General features: G+C 40.0%; 2 protein-coding genes across 13 annotated transcripts in view; both read right to left on the bottom strand.

Moving 5' to 3' along the window:
* The window catches only part of LOC127422739 (nucleus accumbens-associated protein 2-like), a 70,294-nt gene that overhangs the window by 13,261 nt on the left and 29,472 nt on the right, over positions 1-27,561 (bottom strand). For 5 of the 10 annotated variants that reach the window (XM_051666455.1, XM_051666523.1, XM_051666515.1 and 2 more), the window contains 2 exons: positions 9,135-10,004; positions 1,782-1,949 (listed from right to left, as the gene is read on the bottom strand). In XM_051666455.1, the coding sequence (XP_051522415.1) occupies positions 1,782-1,949; positions 9,135-9,954 (988 nt within the window). In that variant the 5' untranslated portion in view covers positions 9,955-10,004. Of the gene's footprint in view, positions 1-1,781; positions 1,950-9,134; positions 10,005-11,302; positions 11,323-15,794; positions 15,937-19,216; positions 19,343-27,561 lie in introns of those variants that run through there. The other 5 variants (XM_051666470.1, XM_051666480.1, XM_051666461.1 and 2 more) reach the window with 3 other exon arrangements.
* LOC127422925 (transmembrane protein 250-like) overlaps positions 9,992-27,561 on the bottom strand; it is a 70,562-nt gene continuing 52,992 nt past the window's right edge. For all 3 annotated transcript variants that reach the window (XM_051666795.1, XM_051666790.1, XM_051666804.1), the window contains one exon: positions 9,992-10,004. The gene's annotated coding sequence lies outside the window, so the exon portion shown is untranslated. The remainder of the gene's footprint in view (positions 10,005-27,561) is intronic.

The following is a 27,561-nucleotide window of genomic DNA, read 5'->3' as shown; positions in this document are numbered from 1 at the left end:
TGTAAGCCCCCTAGAGCAACAGTGACACTTCACAGGATGTATAAAAATCTTGGTCTTGCAGATATCTGGCGACTTTTGAACCCATCTGGTAGGGACTATACATTTTTTTCATCAGTTCATAATATTTATTCTAGAATAGATTTATTTTTTTTTTAAATCATTTCATCTGTTGTTGACTGCTCAATTGGAAACATCTTAGTCTCAGATCACACCCTGGTGAGTTTAGAGGTGTTGCCACATACGGAGAAAAAGAAATCATATAGTTGGCACTTTAGTGTATCCTTTTGCAAAATCCTGATTTCTAACAAATGTTAAAGACTGAAATCAATATTTACATGGAGACCAACTGGTCCTCAGTATCCTCTGTGGGTGTGGCTTGGGAGGCACATAAGGCAGTTCTTAGGGGTCGGATCATACAGTATGCCTCATTCATCAAAAAATCCAAAGCACAAGAACTCGTGGAGTTGGAAGAGAATATTAAAAGTGCCGAGGCAGAGCTGAAGTGCCAAATGTCGTCTGATGGCCTCAGAGAATTGACCCGATTGAAATAATACTATTTTGTCATGGAAAGTGGAGTTTTGGTTGTTCAGGGCAAGACAGTCATACTTTGAGTCAGGGGACAAAGCAGGGAAGCTTCTGGCAAGATATATAAAACAGAGAGAATCTTTTTCTACCATTCCCTCAGTGAAATCTGCTGGTGGTGAAATATTTACCTCAGCCATTGATATTAATAATGCTTTTAAAGAATTCTATCTTGATCTTTATAGTTCCACATCTTCGTCTACTGATGAAGATATTAGAAACTTTGTGGAACCATTAGAACTCCCTAAATTGACGACTGAGCAAAAAAATTCTCTTGATTCTTAAATAACCTTGGAGGAGCTTGACGAGGTTTAAGGCCTTGCCTTCAGGCAAAGCTCCGGGGCCAGATGGTTTTGCTGCTGAATTTTTTAGATCTTATGCTACAGAACTGGCTCCACTTTTATTAGAAGTTTATACTGAATCATTAAAGAATGGAAAGCTTCCGCCAACCATGACACAAGTCCGGATCAGTCTGATTGTTAAAAAGGACAAAGATCCAAGTGAGTGTAAGAGTTACCGTCCAATTTCCCTGATCCAGCTAGACGTAAAAAGCTGGTTAGCAGCTAATTCCCTCTCCGATGACTCCAGATAACCGATCCGTTTCTTGACATCCCCCACTCTTGTAACCACCTCAGAGAATTTTGTCTCCATGGCAGTGATTGATCGACGTATTACAGTAAGATCTTCCAAGTCAGCAACGACCTTCGTCAGCATAGCCGACATGTTCAAAATGTTTTGCTGAATTTCCCTAATTTCTCTGATCAAATCGGCTCCATGACTCGGGGCCTTCTTGGAGGTGTCAGCTTGAGCACGTAAGTGTCTTTTAATGTCTCCAGAGCCCGAGGTTTTTGAATTCTTTGACATAATGTCCTCCTAGAACAGTTATGGAACAGAGTGTACCGAATCTCACCGGTTTATGTCATTAATAGTGTTAAAACTAGCAAAGTGCGCAGAGCTCACTGTTCACACGTCCGAACCTCGCATGACGTCACGTGACTCCCCATGATTTATTCATTTTAAGTGTGAGTGGTCCTTCACACAGATACAAAATGAAGGTTTACATTTTAAACTCGAGGAAATGTTGTATTTAACCTAAAATATCCCTTTAATGGTGACATTTCATTTTTAATAATTGAAGGGCTGACCATGAGCTCTTGTTGTAAAAATGATTATGAGTTGTACTAGTCAACTTCATCTACCTCCTACTAGTTCTAGTTTCTCTCCCGGGTCTCCCTCCGTATAGAGTTTCGGGTGGCATCGATAACCAATCTGACTGATTAGACTGGCAGGCAGCGCCACCAGATCCCGACGAATCAGAACACAGGAACGGTTCTCCAGCGCCAGCGGCATCTCAGGCTTCTCAGTGACTGTGAAATAGAGAGAGAGAGTTTTAATAACACCTTCATAACATCTACAGTGAACGAGGACTAGCCTGTTCTGTCTGATACTGTATAGTTATTGTATTACATACTGTAACTTTCAGAACATCAAACTTCCTCTCCAGTGAAAAAAAGCATTTCTTCAAACTAAACTGCAAAAACGACTCATTCTGAACTTCTGCAACTTTCTGACATCAGTCAGATGAATTCAACAACACATGATCACCCACATTTATACATCAATGATGCCTTATTCAGTGATAAGAAACTTTCCCATCCAGTCACAATGAGGTAATAAGGACGAAGACAGATCGTATTATTACTATTACTATTCTATATTATTTCAGCATAGATTGCTTAACGAATCTGTCTCAATGTAATGCAGCTGCACAAAGAGGCTGCTACTGAAGGATGATATTGAACTTGACAACAAACTTGGCTCGTGTGTGACTGCAGCAAAGCACTGTTACTCATTTGACTTGTGAAGAGGCCAGCCAATCATAGCAGATGTCATTTACTTATAGAAGTCTTAAAGGTACAGTTGCAAAACAATAATTGTAGGGAGAGAGAAGGTGGAGAATGATCATAAACAACTAAATAATAAAATTATGCATGCATGACACTTTGGCAAACATTAGAAGAGGACTTTGGTGAAAACAATTAAATAAAATTATGATATGACCCCTTCAATTGTCACAAGCATCATGGTTCCTAATGGGTTCATTGTGTTTTTTTTTTTTTTTTTTTTTTTGTGAAAATGGCACATTTGAATCTACAGTAATGTCCTCATAAACCACATTTATAGCATAATACCCGTGTAATTACCAGTTTGTAACCTAAAATTTTATTATCAAAATGGTGTTTAAATAAATGAATTAATTAAAACTTTAATCAAATGAAAATATAACAATGAATTTTCAACATGATATTGTATTTTTATTATATGACGTGCTTATATACACAATCTCACAGCACAATCCAAAATACAACATTGGAGTTTTATTTTGTCAAATAAAGTGCTGCATAACAGCATCACAGATGTGAGATATTGATTCAATATAATACAATTCCCATTGATATATTATTAGTAGTAGTAGTAGTAATACAGTGAATATTATATAACTTTACAATAGTGGTATATTTCTGTCATACTTTTTTCATTTAAATTGAGCTTTTATTTTGAAGTGTTTGTGTGATGGCGGTAGCTTTCCAGTCGCTGCGTGACTCAAAGTGATTATTAAACTGCAAAGCCTGCTATTTTATTAAATAAGTATGTACTCTGTGTGTGCATCTGCATTTGTGCCCTGTTCGCTGTCATCGATGCTCATGACGGTGTTTTCCCAGTACGAGTCAAGGAGGAGCTTTAAAAGGTACATGCGGTGCAGCAGGGGTCTGCACAACACTGTGTCCACACATTCACTAGTGCTCTGCTCACATTTAAAGCACACTGCGCACGCAAATAAACTATATATGTCTCTCATTAAATCGCAGCTTTTGCAGTTAAATAATCTGACTAGGACATAATGTGATTAGAATTTGTGCGCTGATTGTTTACATAATGACATTCATATGACAGAGGAACATCATATTGTATAAGTTGCAGAAAAACAAACAGCCACTAAGTTTGAAGTTCAGTGCGAATTTTAAATGGTTAACATTAAACTTGACAAAATTATCACATGCATTTAAATAAGCTGCAAAGCTTTGTCAATTAATATTATAACGGGGGCGATGTAATTTTGCAGCTTCCGGTGTATGAATGTGTTTTTACTCTTTTCTGTCCTATACAACTGATAGACCTATTTACTATACAGTATATTCCATACAGCTCAATATACGACATGTAACATAATTTGTCACTTCTTTTATTGAACTTCAGAATAGATGTGGTTTAATGAAGCGATATGATAGATGTGGGTGAGAAACAGATCAATATTTAAGTCCTTTTTTACTAAAGTGAAAGTCAATGTTTAGATTTACGGTAGAAAAAGGACTTAAATATTTCTCTGTTTCTAGGAATATGGTAAGAAATAATTGAAGTTTTTATATTTCTTAGCTTACAGAAAAGTGAGAAATACATTGTCAACTGTGAATTAAAAATGTTGTTTTCCAAGCTTGTGGTCTTATAATTATAATAATGCATCTGACTCCATATATTATTCAATCAATTCAAGTTCGGCTTTAAATTGAATAAAATTACCTTACAATATTTTCAGTTCTAAGGGTGGCTATGTGCTTAACGGATCAATTTCTTTTCCACAGCATTCTCAGAAAAGTCTGAAATAGTTCATTACAAAAAATATTAATCAATTATTTGACGTCTAATTATATCAATAGCAGGAGTTAACGCCTCTGTGCAGCATTAAACAGTCTGTGTAAATACACCTAAAATACTTTTGAAACAGTGAGTATTTTAACGTCTACGGATTCGCCCCATTCACTTCTATTGTGAGTGCCTCACTGTAACACAGATTAACAAGGGGGGTTAAAGAAAAGGAGGGACGAGTCCAAATTCTTAATTCTGGAAATCATCATTGTCACAAAAAACTGTTAATTGATCTTTACTTGTACTGAACCCGGAATCTTCCTTTAAAGCTAAATGCTAAAGCTAGAATGCTTTATGTAGTTTTTGAGAAAATGCTCAATTTGCTTTTATCCTGCACTTTGTGTTCAACCCTGTTACACTGTCTGTGACATTTCTCCCTTTAAAAATAATAGTTTGATCTTTATGACAACTTTCAGTTTTTCTTACAGTCTTCTTTATCAATATTTTACTATGCTTACACTTATACTGACCTCGTCAAGTTTAACTCAATCAGTTTTTTTTTTTTTTACAGAAAAAATATTGTTCTTGGTACAAATAATGTTGTATGCTGTTATGATATTTGCTGGCCATTATTTGCAATTTTTGCACTGAACTTCAGCCCTGTAACATTCTTGAATGTAACAGGTATATTTTCAAATAATAATGTGTTATTTATTACAAGGTCCACTGAGAGGCACGACTGAGGGGTACTACCAGATTTTACTCAGTTATCTATAAATCATAAGAATATGAACTCCAAATTGACTGTGATGTGGTTGAAAAGAGGTAGTGCTTTAGGGTAATACAATAATAATAGCTACTGGTACTGTGTAAGATTGTTAACACATGTTTAAGGTTGGACATAATAGTTTAAGAATCAGTCAAACACTGCTTAAAATTGCATGGAATAAAATACATATATCTTCATTTGATAATTTCACTCACATTAAAGCCAAAAAAAAAACAAAACAAAAAAAACTGTCACTGCATACACAGTATTAATAACAAATGGAAAATATGCCACATGAAGTCCTCTTTGCAACCTGAACTTCTTCCGAATGTCGAATCTTTGTGACACCTGCGCTAAATAAGACACAGTGCAACGACTGAAACAGAATGCAAGTGTCTCGAGATGCATTTATAAGTACTGAAGTTCTTTTTAACTTGATACGTTGTCTAATGTGGCGCAACGGTTAAAAATGTTCGTCCAGCATGCGTTTACATAGAAAAACAATTAAAAAACAGCGCAGATGCATGCAAAAACACACGTGAACAGCCCCTTATTCGCCCTATACTTGAAAAGTGGCCGTCGGGTTCGGGTCAAGGTTGAAGACCTTTATTGCATGTGTAGAATTACCTAATAGTGATTTTGGTATTCGAAAACACACGACGAATGGTTAACAGAATGTTGGCTGTCCGTGCACATCCCTATTGCCCACTAATGTGAATTACAGTTACAGCACTGGTGCTTTGGGCATGAGGTCAGAAAATATGATTTTAAAGTTCAACAATAAACTTTCAAATGAAATGAAAACAATAAAATAAAAATATATCTGAAATTTTCAGGCACAAATGGCACCATTGTCTTATAATGAAACCCTCAACTAATAAAAATTTCATTTCATGCTTTTGAAAGACCAAATTCCAGGGAAAGACCATCTCTAAACAGGGTGTAATATTAAATCGAGATATCTTTCACAGTCGTCTGTGCTATCTCAGTTAAACAGATGTCACGGACCACCCATTCTTACACACTTCTGTTGATGAACGCTTCTTTGCTGTCTTAATTTATGTATCATAAACAAATTGTTACAAATACTAACAGCTTGTGCTTATGACAGCTCTCAGGCTCATGAATGATTCTCCCAGTCACTCGTACATATACGGTATACATTATAAACAGAAATAATCTCAGATATTCAGATATCACTGTCACACTCATTTCACATTTGCTTGTCATTCAAGATATTTCAAATCTCACATCAAAGACACACGGCAGAACAAAAGAGCAAATAGAAAAGTTAAAGGGATGAGAATGAGAATTCTGTAATCATGTATTCACCCTCATGTCTTTCCAAAAGCATATCACTTTTTTTTCTTCTTGGGGTTTTTCACATGTTCAGACACAAGCCGAACTGACTTTCAGTCATGTGCGGGATATGAAATATAGATATCAATAATTAAATTTTCACTAGTTACACTGCTAATCTATTTTATTTTTTATCATCCCCTTTTTCTCCCAATTTGGAATGCCCAATTCCCACTACTTAGTAGGTCCTTGTGGTGGTGCGGTTACTCACCTCAATCCGGGTGGTGGAGGACAAGTCTCAGTTGCCTCCATTTCTAAAACAGTCAATCCGCGCATCTTATCACGTGGCTCATCGTGCATGACACCGCAGAGACTCACAGCATGTGGAGGCTCACGCTACTCTCCGCGATCCACGCACAACTTACCACTCGCCCCATTGAGAGCGAGAACCACTAATCATGACCACGAGGAGGTTACCCCATGCGAGTCTACCCTCCCTAGCAACCGGGCCAATTTGTTTGCTTAGTAGACCTGGCTGGAGTCACTCAGCACACCCTGGATTCAAACTCATGACTCCGGGGGTGGTAGTCAGCGTCAATACTCGCTGAGCTACCCAGGTCCCAAACTGCTAATTCTTGATAATGGGAATGAAATTACTACTAGTGAAATTGCTCATTTTTAATATCAGTAATTACATTTCTATCAGGAAGACTCGAAGACTTGAGAAAAATATAAGATGACATTTATTTGATGAATATAAAAAACAGAAATGCAATGTCTCTCTTTGGCATAAGCCCCGTCAGCTGGTCCAAAGAAGTTGTTCTCAGAACCGTCATATCCTGCAAGAGATAGGAGGCAGAGGGCGAGAAGCCTTGAGGTTGCCATGTTGGCACACTGAAACAGCAATATGATAGATTGTGAGCAGGCTTTTAAAGCGATGGCTGATGCATGAGTGGCTAGGAGTAACCTAGCAAATGGTACGATGATGTACAGCTGTGAGTCTTCCCGCTAGAACTATGCTGCGCTTTCATTTGCAATAGTAAAAATTTTAATTCTTGATATAAACAATTATGCCATTGCTCACAGAAATATATACTGTATTCTTGATATCAAAAATGGAATTCCAACTAGTAGAAAGATAAGTATTGATATCTGTAACTGCATTTTCACTAGTAGAATTTCACAATGATCTGTCATTCACTGCTGTTTAAAATGCAAATTATATATATATATATATTTTTTTATTATTTATTTATTTATTTTTTTGAGCTGTCGATCGTTTAAAATTTTTAAACAAATTAATTACATAATTAATTAATCGAATTAATCATAATTAATTACATATATTAATATTTGCTGAGAAAGCCCCTCAAATAACAATAATTCAATATATAATGATGAAATAATTATAAATAGTTATATTTAAATAATTTCAAATTATATATATATATATATATATATATATATATATATATATATATATATATATATATATATATATATATATATATATTATAAAAAAATGATATTCAGATAATTAAAATGCATGACATTATTGAGGAGTTAAACATTGATAAGACAATACAAAAAATGGCTTTAGAATCCAGGATTGACGGTCTCAGAAGCGGAGGCAACTGAGACTTGTCCTCTGCCACCCGGATTGAGGTGAGTAACCACATCACCATGAGGACCTACTAAGTAGTGGGAATTGGGCATTCCAAATTGGGAAAAAAAGAAGAAAAACTTGATCCCCAAGTTCGAATTTGCGCTCCATTAAGCTGTGTTTTATATGCAAGACCTCGTCCTCTTTTTGTGTTGTCTGCTGAAGGGTTGGTTTGTTCTCTCTGTATAAGCTGCATGTTGTCTGTATAGCTGAAGTTTTACTTACTGCCCCCGGGAGAAAACCGGTGGTACTTCAAGCTTGAATTTCTCAGGAATCTTCCTTATTACGGTCCGGGACATGATTAATTGCATAAACTTTTTTAAACACGTTATTTTGTATATAATTAATCACACTGAATTAACACTTTAAATCGACAGCCCTATAATGTAGAATTTTTTATATGATTAATGACACTGTTACTAGTACAAATGTCCATTCCTGATATTTTTGTAACTGCTGATCTCCATGGGAACAGTCTCAAGTGTATAGAGAATGGTGCAAAAAATATCTAGCGAGCGGCAGTTCAGTGGGCGAAAATGGCTTGTTAATGACAAAGGTCAGAGGAGAATGGCCAGACTGGTCCAAGCTGACAGAAAGATGACATTAACCCAAATAACCACACGTTACAACAGTTCTATGTAGAAAAGCATATTAATATAAAAAAATATAATTTTTACTAATAAGAAGTGCATAACTCATATGTGCATCTGGAATTTCAACTAATAAGAAATTCATTATAGAAATCTGTATCTGTAACTGTGTTTTGAATAACGGATAATTGTGAAATTGTACTAGTGAAAATACAGTTTACTAGTTGAAATTTCATCTTTAAATCAAGAATGAGTATTTCCATGAGTACTGCAGATTTAGATACTGATATCAAAAATGAGCACTTTCACTAGCAGTAACTCTAATGCTTTTATCAAAGATTAGCATTTTAACCAGCGAATATTCAATTGTTAATGTCTATAGTTCATATCCTGCACATGATTAAAAGTCTATTCAGCTTGCCATAGTTGTTGTATAGGAAAGTGCTGCAGGCGCTCTTCTTCCAAGATTCTCCCGTTTGTGTTCCACAGAAGAAAGTAAGTCATACGGTTTGAGGGTGAGGAAACACTGACAGAATAAAATTTTTTGGGTGAGTTTTCCCTTTAATTAAACATAAACTTGATTTACTTGCGTAAGGGTTAGCGGAGCGGCCACACAGTTGACTGTAGGTGTCGTCAGTGTCGAAGGGCTCTTCATCAAGCTCCTCATCCTCGTTCTGGTATGACGTCGGACTGTCGGTGGTCGGCAGGCTGGATGCTCCCGGACTGGAGCGCTCTCCAGGGGCCACAGGATAAAGCACGGCCCCAGGTGGAAATGCTCCCACGGCTCCGGCATAGAACAGCGAGCCGCCCCGTGTTGAACGCCCACTTTCGCCGTTTGAGGGTCTTTTACCACCACTGATGTTCTGGAGGTTAAGCAGTGGATCGGATACCTCCAGCTTTATTCTGCGTGTCTGGCCTGGCAGCAAGGGCGACCAGCCCTGTGGTCCCAGCACCGAGCCAGAGTTGTTACTGGGACTCTGTGGCTCCGAGCCTAGATCATCCATGGCGGCAGTGGCCGAGTCGCAGTGCGGCGAGTTGGCTTTGAACATCAGATCCATGCCGCGCTCCACGATGTGCTGGATCTGCAGGTAACCGGCAGTGTACATCAACACGAGCTGCTCACTGGCCGCCATGGTGAGCTTGCCCGTGTAGCAGAAGTTGAGGATCTGCTGGAAACATGCCGGCGTCACAGACGAGGGCAGCTCGAACTGCGCTTTAGCACTGCTGCTGAACAGATCACGGAAATATAGGCTGCTCGCCGCCAGCACCGCACGATGAGCTTTGAAGGCTTGACCTTTAACCAGGATGGAGACGTCACAATACTGCCCCAGTAAGCGCTGCTCGTTCAGCGAGCCCAGCACCGTGCTGCCGAAGTTTGGGATCTCCACTTGAAGCATCTGGGACATAGTGGCCCGCTTTCACAAACACACCATCAACTGAGCCAGCAAGTGGTCATCTGAGAGAGATTGAAAACAAAATATGACAGCTGTGATTGGTGATGATCATTAGCAAATCAGTGAATCTAAATTGAAATTCAGTTCAGTCTAACAGAGAGTCATTCACAACATTTCAAGATTCCCTCCATAGATTCACATCAGCTATTTCTTACACAGTACACAATCATCTGTTGCAACTCTTTCAAAACAGATCTGTTATTACTTAATATATACACTCACCGGCCACTTTATTAGGTGCACCCGTACATCTAATTATTCATGCAATTATCTAATCAGCCAATCATGTGGCAGCAGTGTTATGTATAAAATCATGCAGATATGGGTCAGGAGCTTCAGTTAATGTTCACATCAACCATCAGAATGGGTCTCAGTGATTTAGACCGTGGCATGATTGTTGGTGCCAGACGGGCTGGTTTGAGTATGGTTCGAGTGTATAGAGAATAGTGCAAAAAATATCTAGCGAGCGGCAGTTCTGTGGGTGAAAATGGCTTGTTAATGACAAAGGTCAGAGGAGAATGGCCAGACTGGTCCAAGCTGACAGGAAGGTGACAGTTACTCAAATAACCACACGTTACAACAGTTCAAAAGCATTTTTGTGGGGGGGGGTTCTCCAATTTTCTCCCCAATTTGGCATGCCCAGTCCCCAATGCGCTCTAGGTCCTCATGGTGGCGTAGTGACTCGCCTCAATCTGGGTGGCAGAGGACAAATCTCAGTTGCCTCTGTTTCTGAGACAGTCAATTCGCGCATCTTATCACATGGCTTGTTGAGCGCGTTACTGCGGAGACCTAGTGCGTGTGGAGGTTTCACGCTATTCTCCGCAGCATCCACACACAACTCACCATGCGCCCCACCGAGAGCGAGAACCACATTATAGCGACCACGAGGAGGTTACAGTTAACCCAACGTGACTCTACCCACCCTAGCAACCATGCCAACTGGTTGCTTAGGAAGCCTGACTGGCATCACTCAGCATGCCCTGGATTCGAACTTGCAACTCCAGGTGTGGTAGTCAGCGCCTTTACTTGCTGAGCTACCCAGGCCCTGATTAACAATTTTTTATAGATTCACATATTGAACACAGAAAAACAAAACATATATACACAGAATCAACAATTAACCCCCGCTATCACCCCTCCCAATCCCCAACCTGGCCACCAACAACATCCCAGTGGTCGTACATGATTATAGACTGTAGAATATTTTTATAAAGTTGAATATAAATTAATCAAGTATAATCAATTTAAATATAGCCATTTTATTCTACAATTATTTATGATGGTCAAGCATGTATCTTACTGTGTGTGTCTGTGTAGAGGCCTATGTAGGAATAGAATGTGCTCACATATGGTAAACTGAGTCTCCTGTTGTGACACAAGAGAAAATATATGGTGAGGCCCCTTCACAGAGGTTTTCTGTTCACTTCTTAAAAAAACAACAGACTGGAGTCACAGAACAAAATTTTAAATAATAGTGACATGTATGGAATGTATTAGCCACGCCTTGGTAGATCATATGTATATAAGCGGGTATAAACCCAGATGCTACAGTTGCTCTGCAGACAACTCAGCTTTTTTAATATCTGATAATAAAGTCTATCTTCTGGCATCAAAACCCCAAGACTTTGAGAGTGATTTTTCACAGAGGTGGCAGAAGCCACGACAAATTGGCGTAGTCGGCAGGATTGGAAAGGAGCAGAAGAGTGGAAGACCATAGCGGGCTGGCTGGATGAGCAACACAAACAGGTGGCCACCTAAAGGTAAGCATTTTTTGCTTATATAATTAGTTTGTGTTGTTTTCCAGAGTTTGCCCATGGTGGTAAGGACACTCAAAAAAGCTCCTCCAAATTTAAAAAGCAAAAAGAATAAAAGGGTTCTGATTCCAGAAGAAATAATTGCATGCAATGATCTGTTTTTACTGTTAAGTGGGCCTTGATGGATAGCAGTGAATTAAAGCAGATGAAGTTTAAGGAAGTCCTAGGCAAAAGTCCTGCAGATACCGCTCTGTTGTGTGGAGGAAGTGAATTACAGAGGTCTGAATGGGTAGGCACAAATCCTGCAGGGTATTGCTTTTCACTGTGTTGAGGAAGTGTATCAGTGAGAGCAGAACTGACATGTCACTCAAGGGAGTGTAGAAAAGGAAAAGTGTATGTGTATGTGTAAGTGTCTGTGTCAGTGTCTGTGTGAGTATATCTGTGACTGTGGCTGTATGAGAAAATAAACTCAGTATCTTGTGGACAGTGGGTGCCTCCTGAACCGTCACTTGAATGTGACTAAACAGAGGGGCACAGTTATTGTCGCACTTGAGAGGAATGGATGAGAGAATGAACCCTAAATAATAAAGGGACAAAGAATGAGTGTATGAGCCCAAAAAGGGACAGGTATGTATGAGAACAGATATGTATGAGGATTTGAGCCCCACAAAATAATCAAGGGACTTGTATGAATGTTGTGTATTAAAAAAGTGAAGGTGAAAGAAATTAGAAAAATTGTTTCAAGAAATTGGCTTTGCAGGTTATTGTAGTAGGAAATAAATTAAAATATTAAGATATACATTTACCCTCTAAATTTAATGATTTATCTAAGTGAATGGTGATAAAATAATTTTTCATTCTTTGTATGCCAAGTAAAAATAACAGTGAAAGAAATAAAGACTCAGTTTATCTAAGAAAAAGCAGCTGTTATTGTTGTTTGGCACTATTTGGATGCAGAGTGATCCTAAAAGTAAATTGACAACATATAGGAAATTGTACATGTATGTGGTATAATAATTATTACAATTAAAGTGCATGTTATAGAAGAAGATAAGGGAAATTGGTTTATAAATAAATACAAATTAATTGGAAGATCATATTATTTAAACAAATAAAAATTGTCCAAAAATTTTACAAAAACTGATTCATTTTTCCTAAAGATAGGGTTTGTTGTATAAAACTATAAAATTATAAAACTAAAGATGAGTAAAAAAAAGTAAAAAGAGAGAAACAAAAAGGGAAAAAGAGAGAGAAGTGCTAGCACTGTTCAAAAAGGAAGGAGAAAATTCACTGAAGAACACAAGACAGGCAAGAGAAATACTGAAGGATGCAGAAAAAGAGATAAATAAAAAAGTAGAGGTCCTTGCCAAACCACCTCCATATGTGCCCCAAGAAGGTCAGTTCCCAATACTCAAGGGAACTGTATAAGTTTTAAGAATATGCAGATGGAAGAAATGCAGATGGAGGGACAAATGGAGTTAGAAAAATAAAAACAAACAGGGCTGGGGGTAAGACCGAAGAAGGGACAGGATAGAAAAAGTGAGAGAAACCTGCCTTTAGATTGTTATAAACAGACACGGACAGTGTTAGAGAAAATGAAAGCCTGTCTCTTGTGAAAATTTGGAAAGGAATTTTCTTTGTTAACACAGAGAAAACTAAAAATGTTCCGAGATATTGGCTTTGTAGGTTGTTTGGCCATTCTTCAACTTGTAGAATTTGTGATCCAGATAGAGAGACTCAACATTTGCTGCGTAACTAATGAGGAGTATATATGTAATTTACAGAAAAGAAAATCTATTTAGGCCTATTTTTCAACCTTCCATCAATATATGAGGTAGAAGAGATCTGACCATTAGAGGCAGAGAGGGCATATATACAGTTGTGCTCAAAAGTTTGCATACCCTGGCAGAAATTGTGAAATTTTGGCATTGATTTTGAAAATATGACTGATCATGCAAAAAAACTGTCTTTTATTTAAGGATAGTGATCATATGAAGCCATTTATTATCACAGAGTTGTTTGGCTCCTTTTTAAATCATAATGATAACAGAAATCACCAAATGGCCCTGATTAAAAGTTTACATACCCTTGAATGTTTGGCCTTGTTACAGACACACAAGGTGACACATACAGGTTTAAATGGCAATTAAAGGTTAATTTCCCACACCTGTGGGAAATTGCAATTAGTGTCTATAAATAGTCAATGAGTTTGTTAGCTCTCACGTGGATGCACTGAGCAGGCTAGACACTGAGCCATGGTGAGCAGAAAAGAACTGTCAAAAGACCTGCGTAACAAGGTAATGGAACTTTATAAAGATGGAAAAGGACATAAAAAGACATCCAAAGCCTTGAAAATGGCAGTCAGTACTGTTCAATCACTTATTAAGAAATGAAAAATTCAGGGATCTCTTGATACCAAGCCAAGGTCAGGTAGACCAAGAAAGATTTCAGCCACAACTGCCAGAAGAACTGATCGGGATACAAAGAAAAACCCACAGGTAACCTCAGGAGAAATACAGGTTGCTCTGGAAAAAGACGGTGTGGTTGTTTCAAGGAGAACAACACGATGATACTTGAACAAAAATGAGCTGCATGGTCGAGTTGCCAGAAAGAAGCCTTTACTGTGCCAATGCCACAAAAAAGCCCGGTTACAATATGCCCGACAACACCTTGACACACCTCACAGCTTCTGGCACACTGTAATTTGGAGTGATGAGACCAAAATAGAGCTTTATGGTCACAACCCTAAGCGCTATGTTTGGAGAGGGGTCAACAAGGCCTATAGTGAAAAGAATACCATCCCCACTGTGAAGCATGGTGGTGGCTCACTGATGTTTTGGGGGTGTGTGAGCTTTAAAGGCACGGGGAATCTTGTGAAAATTGATGGCAAGATGAATGCAGCATGTTATCAGAAAATACTGGCTGATAATTTGCATTCTTTTGCAGGAAAGCTGCGCACGGGACGCTCTTGGACTTTCCAGCATGACAATGACCCTAAGCACAAGGCCAAGTTGACCCTCCAGTGGTTACAGCAGAAAAAGGTGAAGGTTCTGGAGTGGCCATCACAGTCTCCTGATGTCAGATGTCAGGATGTCAGGATCCTGATGTTGTTTTATGATTGTGCCATTCTGTTATAACCTACAGTTGAATATGAATCCCATAAGAAATAAAAGAAATGTGTTTTGCCTTTTCACTCATGTTTTCTTTAAAAATGGTACATATATTACCAATTCTCCAAGGGTATGCAAACTTTTGAGCACAACTGTATATATATATATATATATATATATATATATATATATATATATATATATATATATATGAGATCAAGCTTTTGACACTTAGGACTATTGAGGTACTTGTACACAACTATTACACAAGGTGCAAACATTCATTGATGCTCAAGAAGACAACACACTACTATTTGCATACAATACTTTATGTAAATATCTGTAATGTAGATTCTAAAGAGCAGTATGTGGAGGTGAGGGCGTGGTCAAGCGCCCATCTGGGGAGAGGGAGAGCAGTAAGAACATCCACCTGAGATGAATTGTGACTAATTTCCATGTTCACAGAGCCCGGCTGAGAAGCTGTTTGTGTGTTTGAAAAATATAGTCCTATCACAGGAACACTGACTAATAATAATGTGGTGTAGACCAATGATATTTGCTAGCAATGACCTTCAATCCGTAACACTCCACCCCAAAACATTTTAAATGTATCATGGTTAATAATAATAATAATCATTTTTGTAATTTACTACAAAGCACACCAAAACCGCATGCTACTACCAGAACGACCTCAGTTATCTATTCAAATTATAAGCATATAAATACCAAACTTACTGGTTTTTCTTGCATGCTTTTGGGTTAAGTTTAGGGTTAGTAATGATAAATAAGTATTATCTGTATCACCCCAATAGGTCAACCACTAGTAAAGAAATACTGAAGACTGACAAACACATTTGAGCTCAGACGTTCATCAGACAAAAACACACTCATTACACAAACCCTCATGAGTCACACAGTTCACACTCACTCAGTTATCACAGTGTGACGACAACCACACATGAACACATGGAGAAGTTCCACTGTTGAGAAATGCTGCAGTCCATTTCCAGGAACATCAACTGAAATACAGCCGCCTCCTTCACTCCTCCCTCCCTCTGTCTGTCTGTCTGTCTCTCACTCACACAACTGAACTGATCTTAGTTTCAGACCCACCAAGAGTCTGTACAGATGATAAAGCATTCACCAGCCAACACTAGTCAAAAAGAAACACACACACACACACACACACACACACTGCCGGTCTGATTGTGGGAAGATTAAGAACTGAATTTGCTCATTATGGATTGGAGAGAGATTTGGAATTGTTCAGGCGTCTTTCCTCCTGCTTCAACTGTATTGAAATCAGTTGCAGATGGGTCTACAATGCGCTGCACCTGAGTAATGCTATTTGAATGTTGCGTAGAGTTGCTACCTATGAAGTGTGTTCCAAATCGCTCTCTTATGAGGATCCTTTTCAGGATGCTGCCATAGAACACAGCTGCCTATGTAGGCAGTAGACAGTGAGGCAGCAGACCAATTATGTTGTATAGATAAGGACTTTTATTTTACATGCAAGCATTTGATAAAAATATACTTTGACTTTGTTTGGAACTACAGTATATTGTGAGTAGAATATTGTGTCTAAAATGACAGTTCCTCGATATGAACTTCTCGTTCGTAGAACTGTTGTCTAAAACCTATTTCACACTCACAATCATTCTGTTGTACTGAAAATCATTACGGCAGTGATTACCTGCTTATATTCAGTACAACAGCATGACTTTGAGTGTTATATTGCTTATTTTGTTTATTTTTAGGGGTCCAAGCCCAAAAGGTTGTATTTGTACTGATTTTCTTCTTCTTCTGCCCTTAAAGTGTCTAGGTAGCAAAAACCGTAAGTCCTAGAAACACAAAATTTGGCAGGATGGTCCAAAAATGACCCCACTTCTCATGTGCACACAAACACCTCCATCCAGCCCTAGGTGGCGTTTTACAACCGTATGGGCTAGAATCAAAATTATTTTCTTCATCTGATTTTCATCACTGAGTCAAGCGAAACAAAACGTATCTCAGACATAATTTCCATCTATAAAAGTTTCACAAAAAATAAAACTTTTTTGAATTCATCGATGACTAGATGATACATGCAACAATTTTTGCGAATCAGAAAAACCTACAAAGTAACTAGAGTTCTTGACAGAATTTTAGTCATTTTCTCCACTTTTCCAAACTGCTTAGACCCCGATACAAATGTTTTCTAATTGTAGTCTAAATGGAAAGATACTGATGTATTTGTCTGAAATTGTTTTCTTTATAAAGATGGTTAAATCTTTATCTTTCTGTCAGTCTCTCTCAATTTCAGTTTTCAGTTGTACTGTACTTTATTGGCATGACAAACAGCTGAATTGCTAAAGCCATTGCAGTTTAGCTGCATACAAATAAATATTACAAAACAACAAACTCAGATAAACTAACCATATTATTTCAAAAATAAATAGTATATTTATTATACAAAATGTACTGAGTAAAACTCTAGTGTGTCTTTCTGGTGTAAATGAGTGTGTGCAGCTGTGTCAGAGTGAGTGCTGAAGGCAGAAAGCTTGTGTGTGTTTGATCAATGCTGCATCTATACATCGCAGAGACACGAGCTGCAGTTACAGACAGAGAAAGAGAGCGAGAGAGAGATGGGGGAGGGGTGTGAGACAGGGGAAAGTCATTTAAGGACACCAGAAACAGCAACTGCAGCATGACACCTTCATCACACGCGCGCGCGCACACACACACACATGTTGGTGCAGCTATCCTTATGAGGACTCTCCATAGACATAATGATTTTTATACTGTATGAACTATAGATTCTATCCCCTAACCCTAACCCTACCCCTAAACACACTCACACACACACATACAGACACACACATGTTGGAGCAGCTATCCTTATGAGGACTCTCCATAGACATAATGATTTTTATACTGTACAAACTATAGATTCTATCCCCTAAACCTAACCCTACCCCTAAACCTAACCCTCACAAAAAACTTTCTGCATTTTTACATTTTCAGTAAAATACCATTTAGTATGTTTTTGAAGCGATTTGAATTATGGGGACACTAGAAACAGTGGCTGAGCTAGGGGGTGGCCAGGGGTGGCCGTGGCCACCATGGACCAAAGCCTGGCCACCCCATTGGCCACCCCACTCGCAACTGCCGTTTTGGTCATTTTTTTGTCTTGGGCACAATTTAGTTTTTAGAGGTGGAACTGTCTCTGTATAACCGCAACACACAGGAGTCTTAACATGTGCGCATACCAAGGCCGCCGCACTTCTCTGTCCCAGGTGTCGCTACATCAGCCCCCCCCCCCGACGATACGGAAATGCTGCCTGAAAATTTCTGTGCCACTACAGACTGATCCCTGGCCCCTGCCAAGCCACTCCTGTGAAAAACTCCTGGCTCCGCCACTGACTAGAAATGTCCTCATAAACCACATTTATAGCATGATTACCAGTTTGTAGCCTAAATCACCCAAACCTGCACACACACACTGCAGATTTCACTGTAGGTAAAACTCGTTTTCCTTAAAAGTCAGTGCAGATCATTGTCATATAGTTTGTTGGGTGTGATGATACGATGTGTTCATCTCATGAAACCTGTCAAGAATATGTCCAAGTCATAAGGTTCACCTTAAAATCAAAAAGAAGAAAACGTCTATTTTTAGGACCATTAAGATGTTTTGCATTGTGACATTATTTGCAAGACATTAATTTTTTAGGAATATATCATACATCTCAGTATTTATCCATCGGTAGTATTTTTTTGTACTGTTGTATTTTTTGTATGCCAATTTAAAAAATAATGTATTGTACTACATTATTGAGAGTCTAATAAGAATCACCTTTTAGAATGAGAACAAAAAATGTAGAAGTAAAACATAATAATGAGAATGAATATATGCTTAATTGTCATGAAAATAATGTCACAATGTAAAGAAATGGAATGGTTCTTATATAGGATTAATTTACTTTATGCAATATACAGTATATATATATATATGCAGTTGAAGTCAGAAGTTTACATACACTTAGGTTTAAGTCATTAAAACTAATTTTATTACCACTCCACATATTTAATATTAGCAAACTATAGTTTTGGCAAGTCATTTAGGACATTTACTTTGTGCATGACATGAGTAATTTTTCCAACAATTGTTTACAGACAGATTGTTTCACTTGTAATTGACTATATCACAATTCAAGTGGGTCAGAAGTTTACATACACAAAGTTAACTGTGCCTTTAAGCAGCTTGGAAAATTCCAGAAAATTATGTCAAGCCTTTAGACAATTAGACAATTAGCTTCTGATATGAGGTGTACTGAAGTGGAGGTGTACTTGTGGATGTATTTTGAGGCCTACCTTCAAACTCAGTGGCTCTTTGCTTGACATCATGGGAAAATCAAAAGAAATCAGCCAAGACCTCAGAAACATTGTCTGGTTCATCCTTGGGAGCAATATCCACATGCTTGAAGGTACCAAGTTCATCTGTACAAACAATAGCACGCAAGTATAAACACCATGGGACCACGCAAACATCATACTGTCTCCTAGAGATGAACATAGTTTGGTGTGAAAAGTGAAAATCAATCCCAGAACAACAGCACCTTGTGAAGATGCTGGAGGAAACAGGTAGACAAGTATCTATATCCACAGTAAAACGAGTCCTATATCGAAATAACCTGAAAGGTTGCTCAGCAAGGAAGAAGCCACTGCTCCAAAACTGCCATAAAAAAAGCCAGACTACAGTTTGCTAGTGCACATGGGGACAAAGATCTTACTTTTTGGAGAAATGTCCTCTGGTCTGATGAAACAAATATTGAACTGTTTGGCCATAATGACCATTGTTATGTTTGGAGGAAAAAGGGTGAGGCTTGCAAGCTGAAGAACACCATCCCAACCGTGAAGCATGGGGGTGGCAACATCATGTTGTGGGGTGCTTTACTGCAGGAGGGACTGGTGCACTTATAAATGGCATCATGAGGAAGGAAAATTATGTGGATATATTGAAGCAACATCTCAAGTCATCAGCCAGGAAGTTAAAGCTTGGTCGCAAATGGCTCTTCCAAATGGACAATGACCCCAAGCATACCTCCAAAGTTGTGGCAAAATGGCTTAAGGACAGCAAAGTCAAGATACTGGAGTGGCCATCACTAAGCCCTGACCTCAATCCGATAGAAAATTTGTGGGCAGAACTGAAAAAGTGTGTGTGAGCAAGGAGGCCTACAAACCTGACTCAGTTACACCAGTTCTGTCTGGAGGAATGGGTCAAAATTCCAGCAACTTATTGTGAGAAGCTTGTGGAAGGCTACCCAAAACATTTGACCCAAGTTAATCAATTTAAAGGTAATGCTACCAAATACTAACAAATTGTATGTAAACTTCTGACCCACTGGGAATGTGATGAAAGAAATAAAAGCTGAAATAAATCATTGTCTCTACTATTATTCTGACATTTCACATTCTTAAAATAAAGTAGTGATCCTAACTGACCTAAGACAGAGAATTTTTTCTACGATTAAATATCAGGACTTGTGAAAAACTGAGTTTAAATGTATTTGGCTAAGGTGTATGTAAACTTCTGACTTCAACAGTATATATATATACATATGTTCCAAATTCAAAAGTAACAGTCAGTATCTGGTGTGGCCACCAGCTTCATTAAGTACTGCAGTGCATCTCCTCCTCATGGACTGCACCAGATTTGCCAGTTCTTGCTGTGAGATGTTACCCCACTCTTCCACCAAGGCACTTGCAAGATCCTGGACATTTCTGGGGGGAATGGCCCTAGCCCTCACCCTCCGAACCAACAGGTCCCAGACATGCTCAATGGGATTGAGATCCCGGCTCTTCGCTGGCCATGGCAGAACACTGACATTCCTGTCTTGCAGGAAATCACACACAGAATGAGCAGTATGGCTGGTGGCATTGTCATGCTGGAGGGTCATATCAGGATGAGCTTACAGAAAGGGTACTATATGAGGGAGGAGGATGTCTTCCCCGTAACACACAGCGTTGAGATTGCCTGTAATAACAACAAGCTCAGTCCGATGATGCTGTGACACACCGCCTCAGACCATGACGGACCCTACCACCTCCAAATCGATCCTGCTCAAGAGTAAAGGCCTCGATGTAACGCTCATTTCTTCGATGATAAATGCGAGTCCAACCATCACCCCTGGTGAGACAAAACGACGACTCATCAGTGAAGAGCACTTTTTGCCAATCCTGTCTGGTCCAGTGAAGGTGGGTTTGTGCCCATATGCAACATTGTTGCTGGAGATGTCTGGTAAGGATCTACCTTACAACAGGCCTACAAGCCCTCATTCCAGCCTCTCTCAGCCTACTGCGGATAGTCTGAGCACTGATGGAGGGATTGTGTGTTCCTGGTGTAACTCCGGCAGTTGTTGTTGCCATCCTGTACCTGTCCCACAGGTGTGATATTCGGATGTACTGATCCTGTGCAGGTGTTGTTACACGTGGTCTGCCACTGTGAGGACGATCAGCTGTCCTTCCTGTCTCCCTGTAGTGCTGTCTTAGGCGTCTCACAGTACGGACATCGCAATTTATTGCCCTGGCCACATCTGCAGTCTTCATGCCTCCATGCAGCATGCCTAAGGCACGTTCACGCAGATGAGCAGGGACCCTGGACATCTTTCTTTTGGTGGTTTTCAGAGTCAGTAGAAAGGTCTCTTTAGTGTCCTAAGTTTGTGACCTGTAAAATGTGACCTTAATTGCCTACCGTCTGTAAGCTGTTATTGTCTTAACGACCGTTCCACAGGTGAATGTTCATTAATTCTTTATGGTTCATTGAACAAGCATGGAAAACTTTGTTTAAACCCTTTACAATAAAGATCTGTAAAGTTATTTGTATTTAAAAAAAATATCTTTAAATACAGTGTCCTGAAAAAGGACAAAGTGTCTGCTTAGTTTATATACAGTGCATCCGGAAAGTATTCACAGCGCTTCACTTTTTCCACATTTTGTTATGTTACAGCCTTATTCCAAAATGGATTAAATTCATTATTTTTCTCAAAATTCTACAAACAATACCCCATAATGACAATGTGAAAGAAGTTTGTTTGAAATCTTTGCAAATGTATTAAAAAGAAAAACCGAAAAAAATCACATGTACATAAGTATTCACAGCCTTTGCCATGACACTCAAAATTGAGCTCAGGTGCATCCTGTTTCCACTAATCATCCTTGAGATGTTTCTACAACTTGATTGGAGTCCACCTGTGGTAAATTCAGTTGATTGGACATGATTTGGAAAGGCACACACCTGTCTATATAAGGTCCCACAGTTAACAGTGCATGTCAGAGCACAACCAAGCCTTGAAGTCCAAGGAATTGTCTGTAGACCTCCGAGACAGGATTGTATCGAGGCACAGATCTGGGGAAGGGTACAGAAAAATTTCTGCAGCATTGAAGGTCCCAATGAGCACAGTGGCCTCCATCATCCGTAAATGGAAGAAGTTTGGAATCACCAGGACTCTTCCTAGAGCTGGCCGCCTGGCCAAACTGAGCAATCAGGGGAGAAGGGCCTTAGTCAGGGAGGTGACCAAGAACCCGATGGTCACTCTGACAGAGCTCCAGCATTTCTCTGTGGAGAGAGGAGAACCTTCCAGAAGAACAACCATCTCTGCAGCACTCCACCAATCAGGCCTGTACGGTAGAGTGGCCAGACAGAAGCCACTCCTCAGTAAAAGGCACATGACAGCCCACCTGAAGTTTGCCAAAAGGCACCTGAAGGACTCTCAGACCATGAGAAACAAAGATTGAACTCTTTGGCCTGAATGGCAAGCGTAATGTCTGGAGGAAACCAGGCACTGCTCATCACCTGGCCAATACCATCCCTACAGTGAAGCATGGTGGTGGCAGCATCATGCTGTGGGGAGGTTTTTCAGCGGCAGGAACTGGGAGACTAGTCAGGATCGAGGGAAAGATGAATGCAGCAATGTACAGAGACATCCTTGATGAAAACCTGCTCCAGAGCACTCTGGACCTCAGACTGGGGTGAAGGTTCATCTTCCAACAGGACAACGACCCTAAGCACACAGCCAAGCTAACAAAGGAGTGGCTACGGGACAACTCTGTGAATGTCCTTGAGTGGCCCAGCCAGAGCCCAGACTTGAACCCGATTGAACATCTCTGGAGAGATCTGAAAATGGCTGTGCACCGACGCTCCCCATCCAACCTGATGGAGCTTGAGAGGTCCTGCAAAGAAGAATGGGAGAAACTGCCCAAAAATAGGTGTGCCAAGCTTGTAGCATCATATTCAAAAAGACTTGAGGCTGTAATTGGTGCCAAAGGTGCTTCAACAAAGTATCGAGCAAAGGCTGTGAATACGTATGTACATGTGATTTTTTTTCCATTTTTTATTTAATACATTTGCAAAGATTTCAAACAAACTTCTTTCACGTTGTCATTATGGGGTATTGTTTGTAGAATTTTGAGGAAAATAATGAATTTAATCCATTTTGGAATAAGGCTGTAACATAACAAAATGTGGAAAAAGTGAAGCGTTGTGAATACTTTCCGGATGCACTGTATATAAACCATATATATTGATGAACATTTAATTTCAAAACCTTAGGCATCAATTTCCCCCTTTGCTGTAATAACAGCTTCCACTCTTTTGGGAAGGCTTTCCACTATACTGTATGTAGTAACGAGGCTGCAGGGATTTGCTCTCATTCAGACACAAGGCTAACAGTGAGGTCAGGAACTGATGTTGGTTGATGGGGCCTGACTTACAGTTGCTGTTCCAGTTCACCCCAAAAGTGATCAGTGGGGTTCAGGTCTGGGCTTTGTGCAGGCCAGTCAATTTCTTCCACACCAGACACAGTAAACCATTTCTTTATGGACCTCACTTTGTTCACAGGGGCATTGTCATGCTGGAACAGAAAAGGGCTATCCCCAAACAGTTGCCACAAATTTGGAAGCACACAAAGCCCAAGCCATTACATAAAGAAACATTAAGATTTTTCTTTACTGGATTTAATGGAGTAACCAAATTCGTTAATTAGAAAGGGGTGTCCACATACGTTTGGCCATATAGAGTATATACTGTATATTGATCTGAAGGCGTATGCTTAAATGATTGAAATTAGTTTTGTAGACAAAAATATAATTGTGCCACCATATTAATTTATTTAATTAAAAAAATATATTTTTTTGAAATGGATGGCTTGGACCAAATAATAAAGAAAAGCAGCCAATAAGTGCCCAACATAGATGGGAACTCTTTCAATACTGTTTAAAATCATCCCAGGGTGATACCTCAAGAAGTTGGTTGAGAAAATGTCAAGAGTACATGTCTGCAAAATCTAGGCAAAGGGTGACTACTTTGAAGATGCTAAAATATAACACAGTTTTGATTTATTTTGGAATTTGTTTAGTCACAACATAATTCCCAAGGTTCCATTTATGTTATTCCATAGTTTTGATGACTTTACTATTATTCTAAAATATGAAAAATAATTATAATAAAAAATGAGTAAGTGTTTCAAAACATTTGACCAGTAGTGTGTATGTGTGTATATATATATATATATATATATATATATATATATATATATATATATATATATATATATATATAATTACATATAATTTTCCTTACAACAATTTAAGCTTGAAACTTTTAGGACTCAAGAAGGCGCCGAGTATGGCTGCTGCGTTGTGAGCTCCGACACAACATAGTAGTGTTTTGTTTGTTTTGTTCACAGTTCTTATGTTTTTTGTCTTGGATGTTGTCTGCCTTATTTTCTATGACAGACAAACACTTTTGGACATTGGTTCAGCAATTTTACACCGTAAACCGGACTTCAAATTCCTCAATGCCGACCCGCTGTTTACAAACACGCAAGCGGAGCCCTTTGTCTGGGCAGCACGGCCGCGGAAACGCAAAAGGAAAAGGGGAAACAGAGCAGGCGTTCTCATCAGAGTAAGACGCCGCGCAAATCGACCCCCGCTACCCACTATTCTACTGGCAAATGTTCAGTCTCTGGATAACAAGCTCTGCGAGCTGAAAGCACGGGTCTCTTTCCAACGAGAGATGAGGGACTGCTGCATTATCTGCCTTACGGAAACTTGGATGTCTGCGGAGATTCCAGACTCAGCCATTGAACCCGTGGGGTTCTCCGTACACCGAGCGGACAGAGCGAAAGACCTCTCAGGTAAATGCAGAGGTGGTGGAGTATGTTTTATGATCAACAAATCCTGGTGTGATCAGAAGAACATACATTCTATCAAGTCTTTCTGTTCTCCTGATCTGGAATTTCTCATGCTTCTGTGTCGACCATTCTGGCTACCGAGGGAATTCACAGCGGTCATTATCACTGCTGTGTACATCCCGCCACAAGCCGACACAGACCGGGCACTCAAGGAACTGTATGGGATTATAAGCAAGCAGGAAACCACGCACCCTGAGTCCGCATTCATTGTGACTGGGTACTTTAATAAAGCTAGTTTAAAATCAGTCGCACCAAAATACCACCAGCACATTAGTTTCAACACATGAGGGGACCGGGTTTTGGACCATTGCTACTCTCCCTTCCGGGATGGCTACAAATCCCTCCCCCGCCCACCATTTGGCAAATCGGACCACTCTTCCATTCTGCTTCTGCCCGCTTACAGGCAGAAACTGAAACAGGAAGCACCCACCCTCAGAACGATTAAGTGCTGTTCGGACCAATCAGACTCTACGCTACAAGACTGTTTTGATCACATGGACTGGGAGATGTTCCGGTCCGCCTCTGATGACGGCATCGAGCTTTACGCTGATAGCGTAATGTGTTTCATCAAAAAGTGCGTGGAGGACGTGGTTCCGACCAGAACAATACGGATCTATCCGAATCAGAAACCATGGATAAATAACGATGTTCGCGCGGCACTTGATGTGCGGACCTTCGCTTTTAATTCTGGGAATGCGGAGGAGCATAAACAAGCCAGTTATGCCCTCCGAAAATCAGAACCGCAAAACGCCAGTACAGGAGCAAGACTGAAGGACAGTTTAACACCACCAACTCTAGAAGCATGTGGCAGGGAATTAACATCATCACGGACTTTACAGGGAATAAAAACTCCGCCATGAACACCGCTGCCTCTCTCCCGGATGAGCTAAATACTTTTTATGCTCGTATTGAGGGAATTAACACCGCCCTCGTGGAGAGAGCTCTCGCGGCTGAAGCTACAGAGGTTAGTTCACTCTCTGTCTCTGTAGCGGATGTAACCCGATCCTTCCGACGGGTGAATATCCGCAAAGCCGCAGGCCCAGACGGCATTCCGGGCCGCGTCACCAGAGCGCACGTGAACCAGCTGGCTGGTGTTTTTACAGACATTTTCAACCTTTCCCTCTCTTTGTCTGTAGTCCCCACATGCTTTAAAACATCCACCATTGTGCCTGTTCCAAAGCAATCAAAAATAACTTGCTTAAATGACTGGCGTCCTGTTGCTCTGACCCCCATCTTCAGCAAATGCTTTGAGAGACTAATCAGAGATTACATCTGCTCTGTGCTGCCTCTCTCTCTTGACCCGTTGCAATTTGCTTACCGCAACAACCGCTCCACTAATGATGCCATTGCATCTACAATACACACTGCTCTCTCCCACCTGGAAAAAAGAACACTTATGTGAGAATGCTGTTTGTAGACTACAGCTCAGCATTCAACACCATAGTGCCCTCCAAGCTAGATGAGAAACTCCGGGCTCTGGGCTTAAACAGCTCGCTGTGCAGCTGGATCCTGGACTTCCTGTCAAGCAGACGCCAGGTGGTTAGAATAGGCAGCAACATCTCCTCATCACTAACCCTCAAAACTGGAGCCCCACAGTGCTGTGTTCTCAGCCCACTACTGTATTCCTTGTACACACATGACTGTGTGGCAACACATAGCTCCAATGCCATCATTAAGTTTGCTGATGACACAACGGTGGTAGGTCTTATCACTGACAATGATGAAACAGCCTACAGAGAGGAGGTGCACACTCTGACAACCTCTCCCTCAATGTAAGTAAGACAAAGGAGCTTGTGGTGGACTTCAGAAGAAAAGACAGAGAACACAGTCCCATCACCATCAATGGAGCACCAGTGGAGAGAGTCAGCAGCTTCAAGTTCCTGGGTGTCCACATCACTGAGGAACTCACATGGTCCATCCACACTGAAGTTGTTGTGAAGAAGGCTCATCAGCGCCTCTTCTTCCTGAGACGGCTGAGGAAGTCTGGAATGAACCGCCACATCCTCACACGGTTCTACACCTGCACTGTAGAGAGCATCCTGACTGGCTGCATCTCCGCCTGGTTTGGCAATAGCACCACCCACAACTGCAAAGCACTGCAAAGGGTGGTGCGAACTGCCAGACACATCATCGGAGGTGAGCTTCCCTCCCTCCAGGAAATATATACAAGGCGGTGTGTGAAAAAAGCTCGGAGGATCATCAGAGACTCCAGCCACCCGAGCCATGGACTGTTCTCACTGCTACCATCAGGCAGGCGGTATCGCAGCATCAGGACCCGCACCAGCCGACTCCATGACAGCTTCTTCCCCCAAGCAATCAGACTTCTGAACTCTTGATCTCCCACTATCAAAATACATCAGCACTGCACTTTATTACCCTTACTCTTATATCTCACACCGGACTGTCATAAATTATATTATTATTATATTATATTCTCTCTTAACAACTGACTATCAACCGACAGCC

The sequence above is a fragment of the Myxocyprinus asiaticus genome, chromosome 3 (genome assembly GCF_019703515.2).
Source record: "Myxocyprinus asiaticus isolate MX2 ecotype Aquarium Trade chromosome 3, UBuf_Myxa_2, whole genome shotgun sequence".
Classification (NCBI taxonomy): domain Eukaryota; kingdom Metazoa; phylum Chordata; class Actinopteri; order Cypriniformes; family Catostomidae; genus Myxocyprinus; species Myxocyprinus asiaticus.
This window is presented reverse-complemented; position numbering and strand designations above follow the sequence as displayed.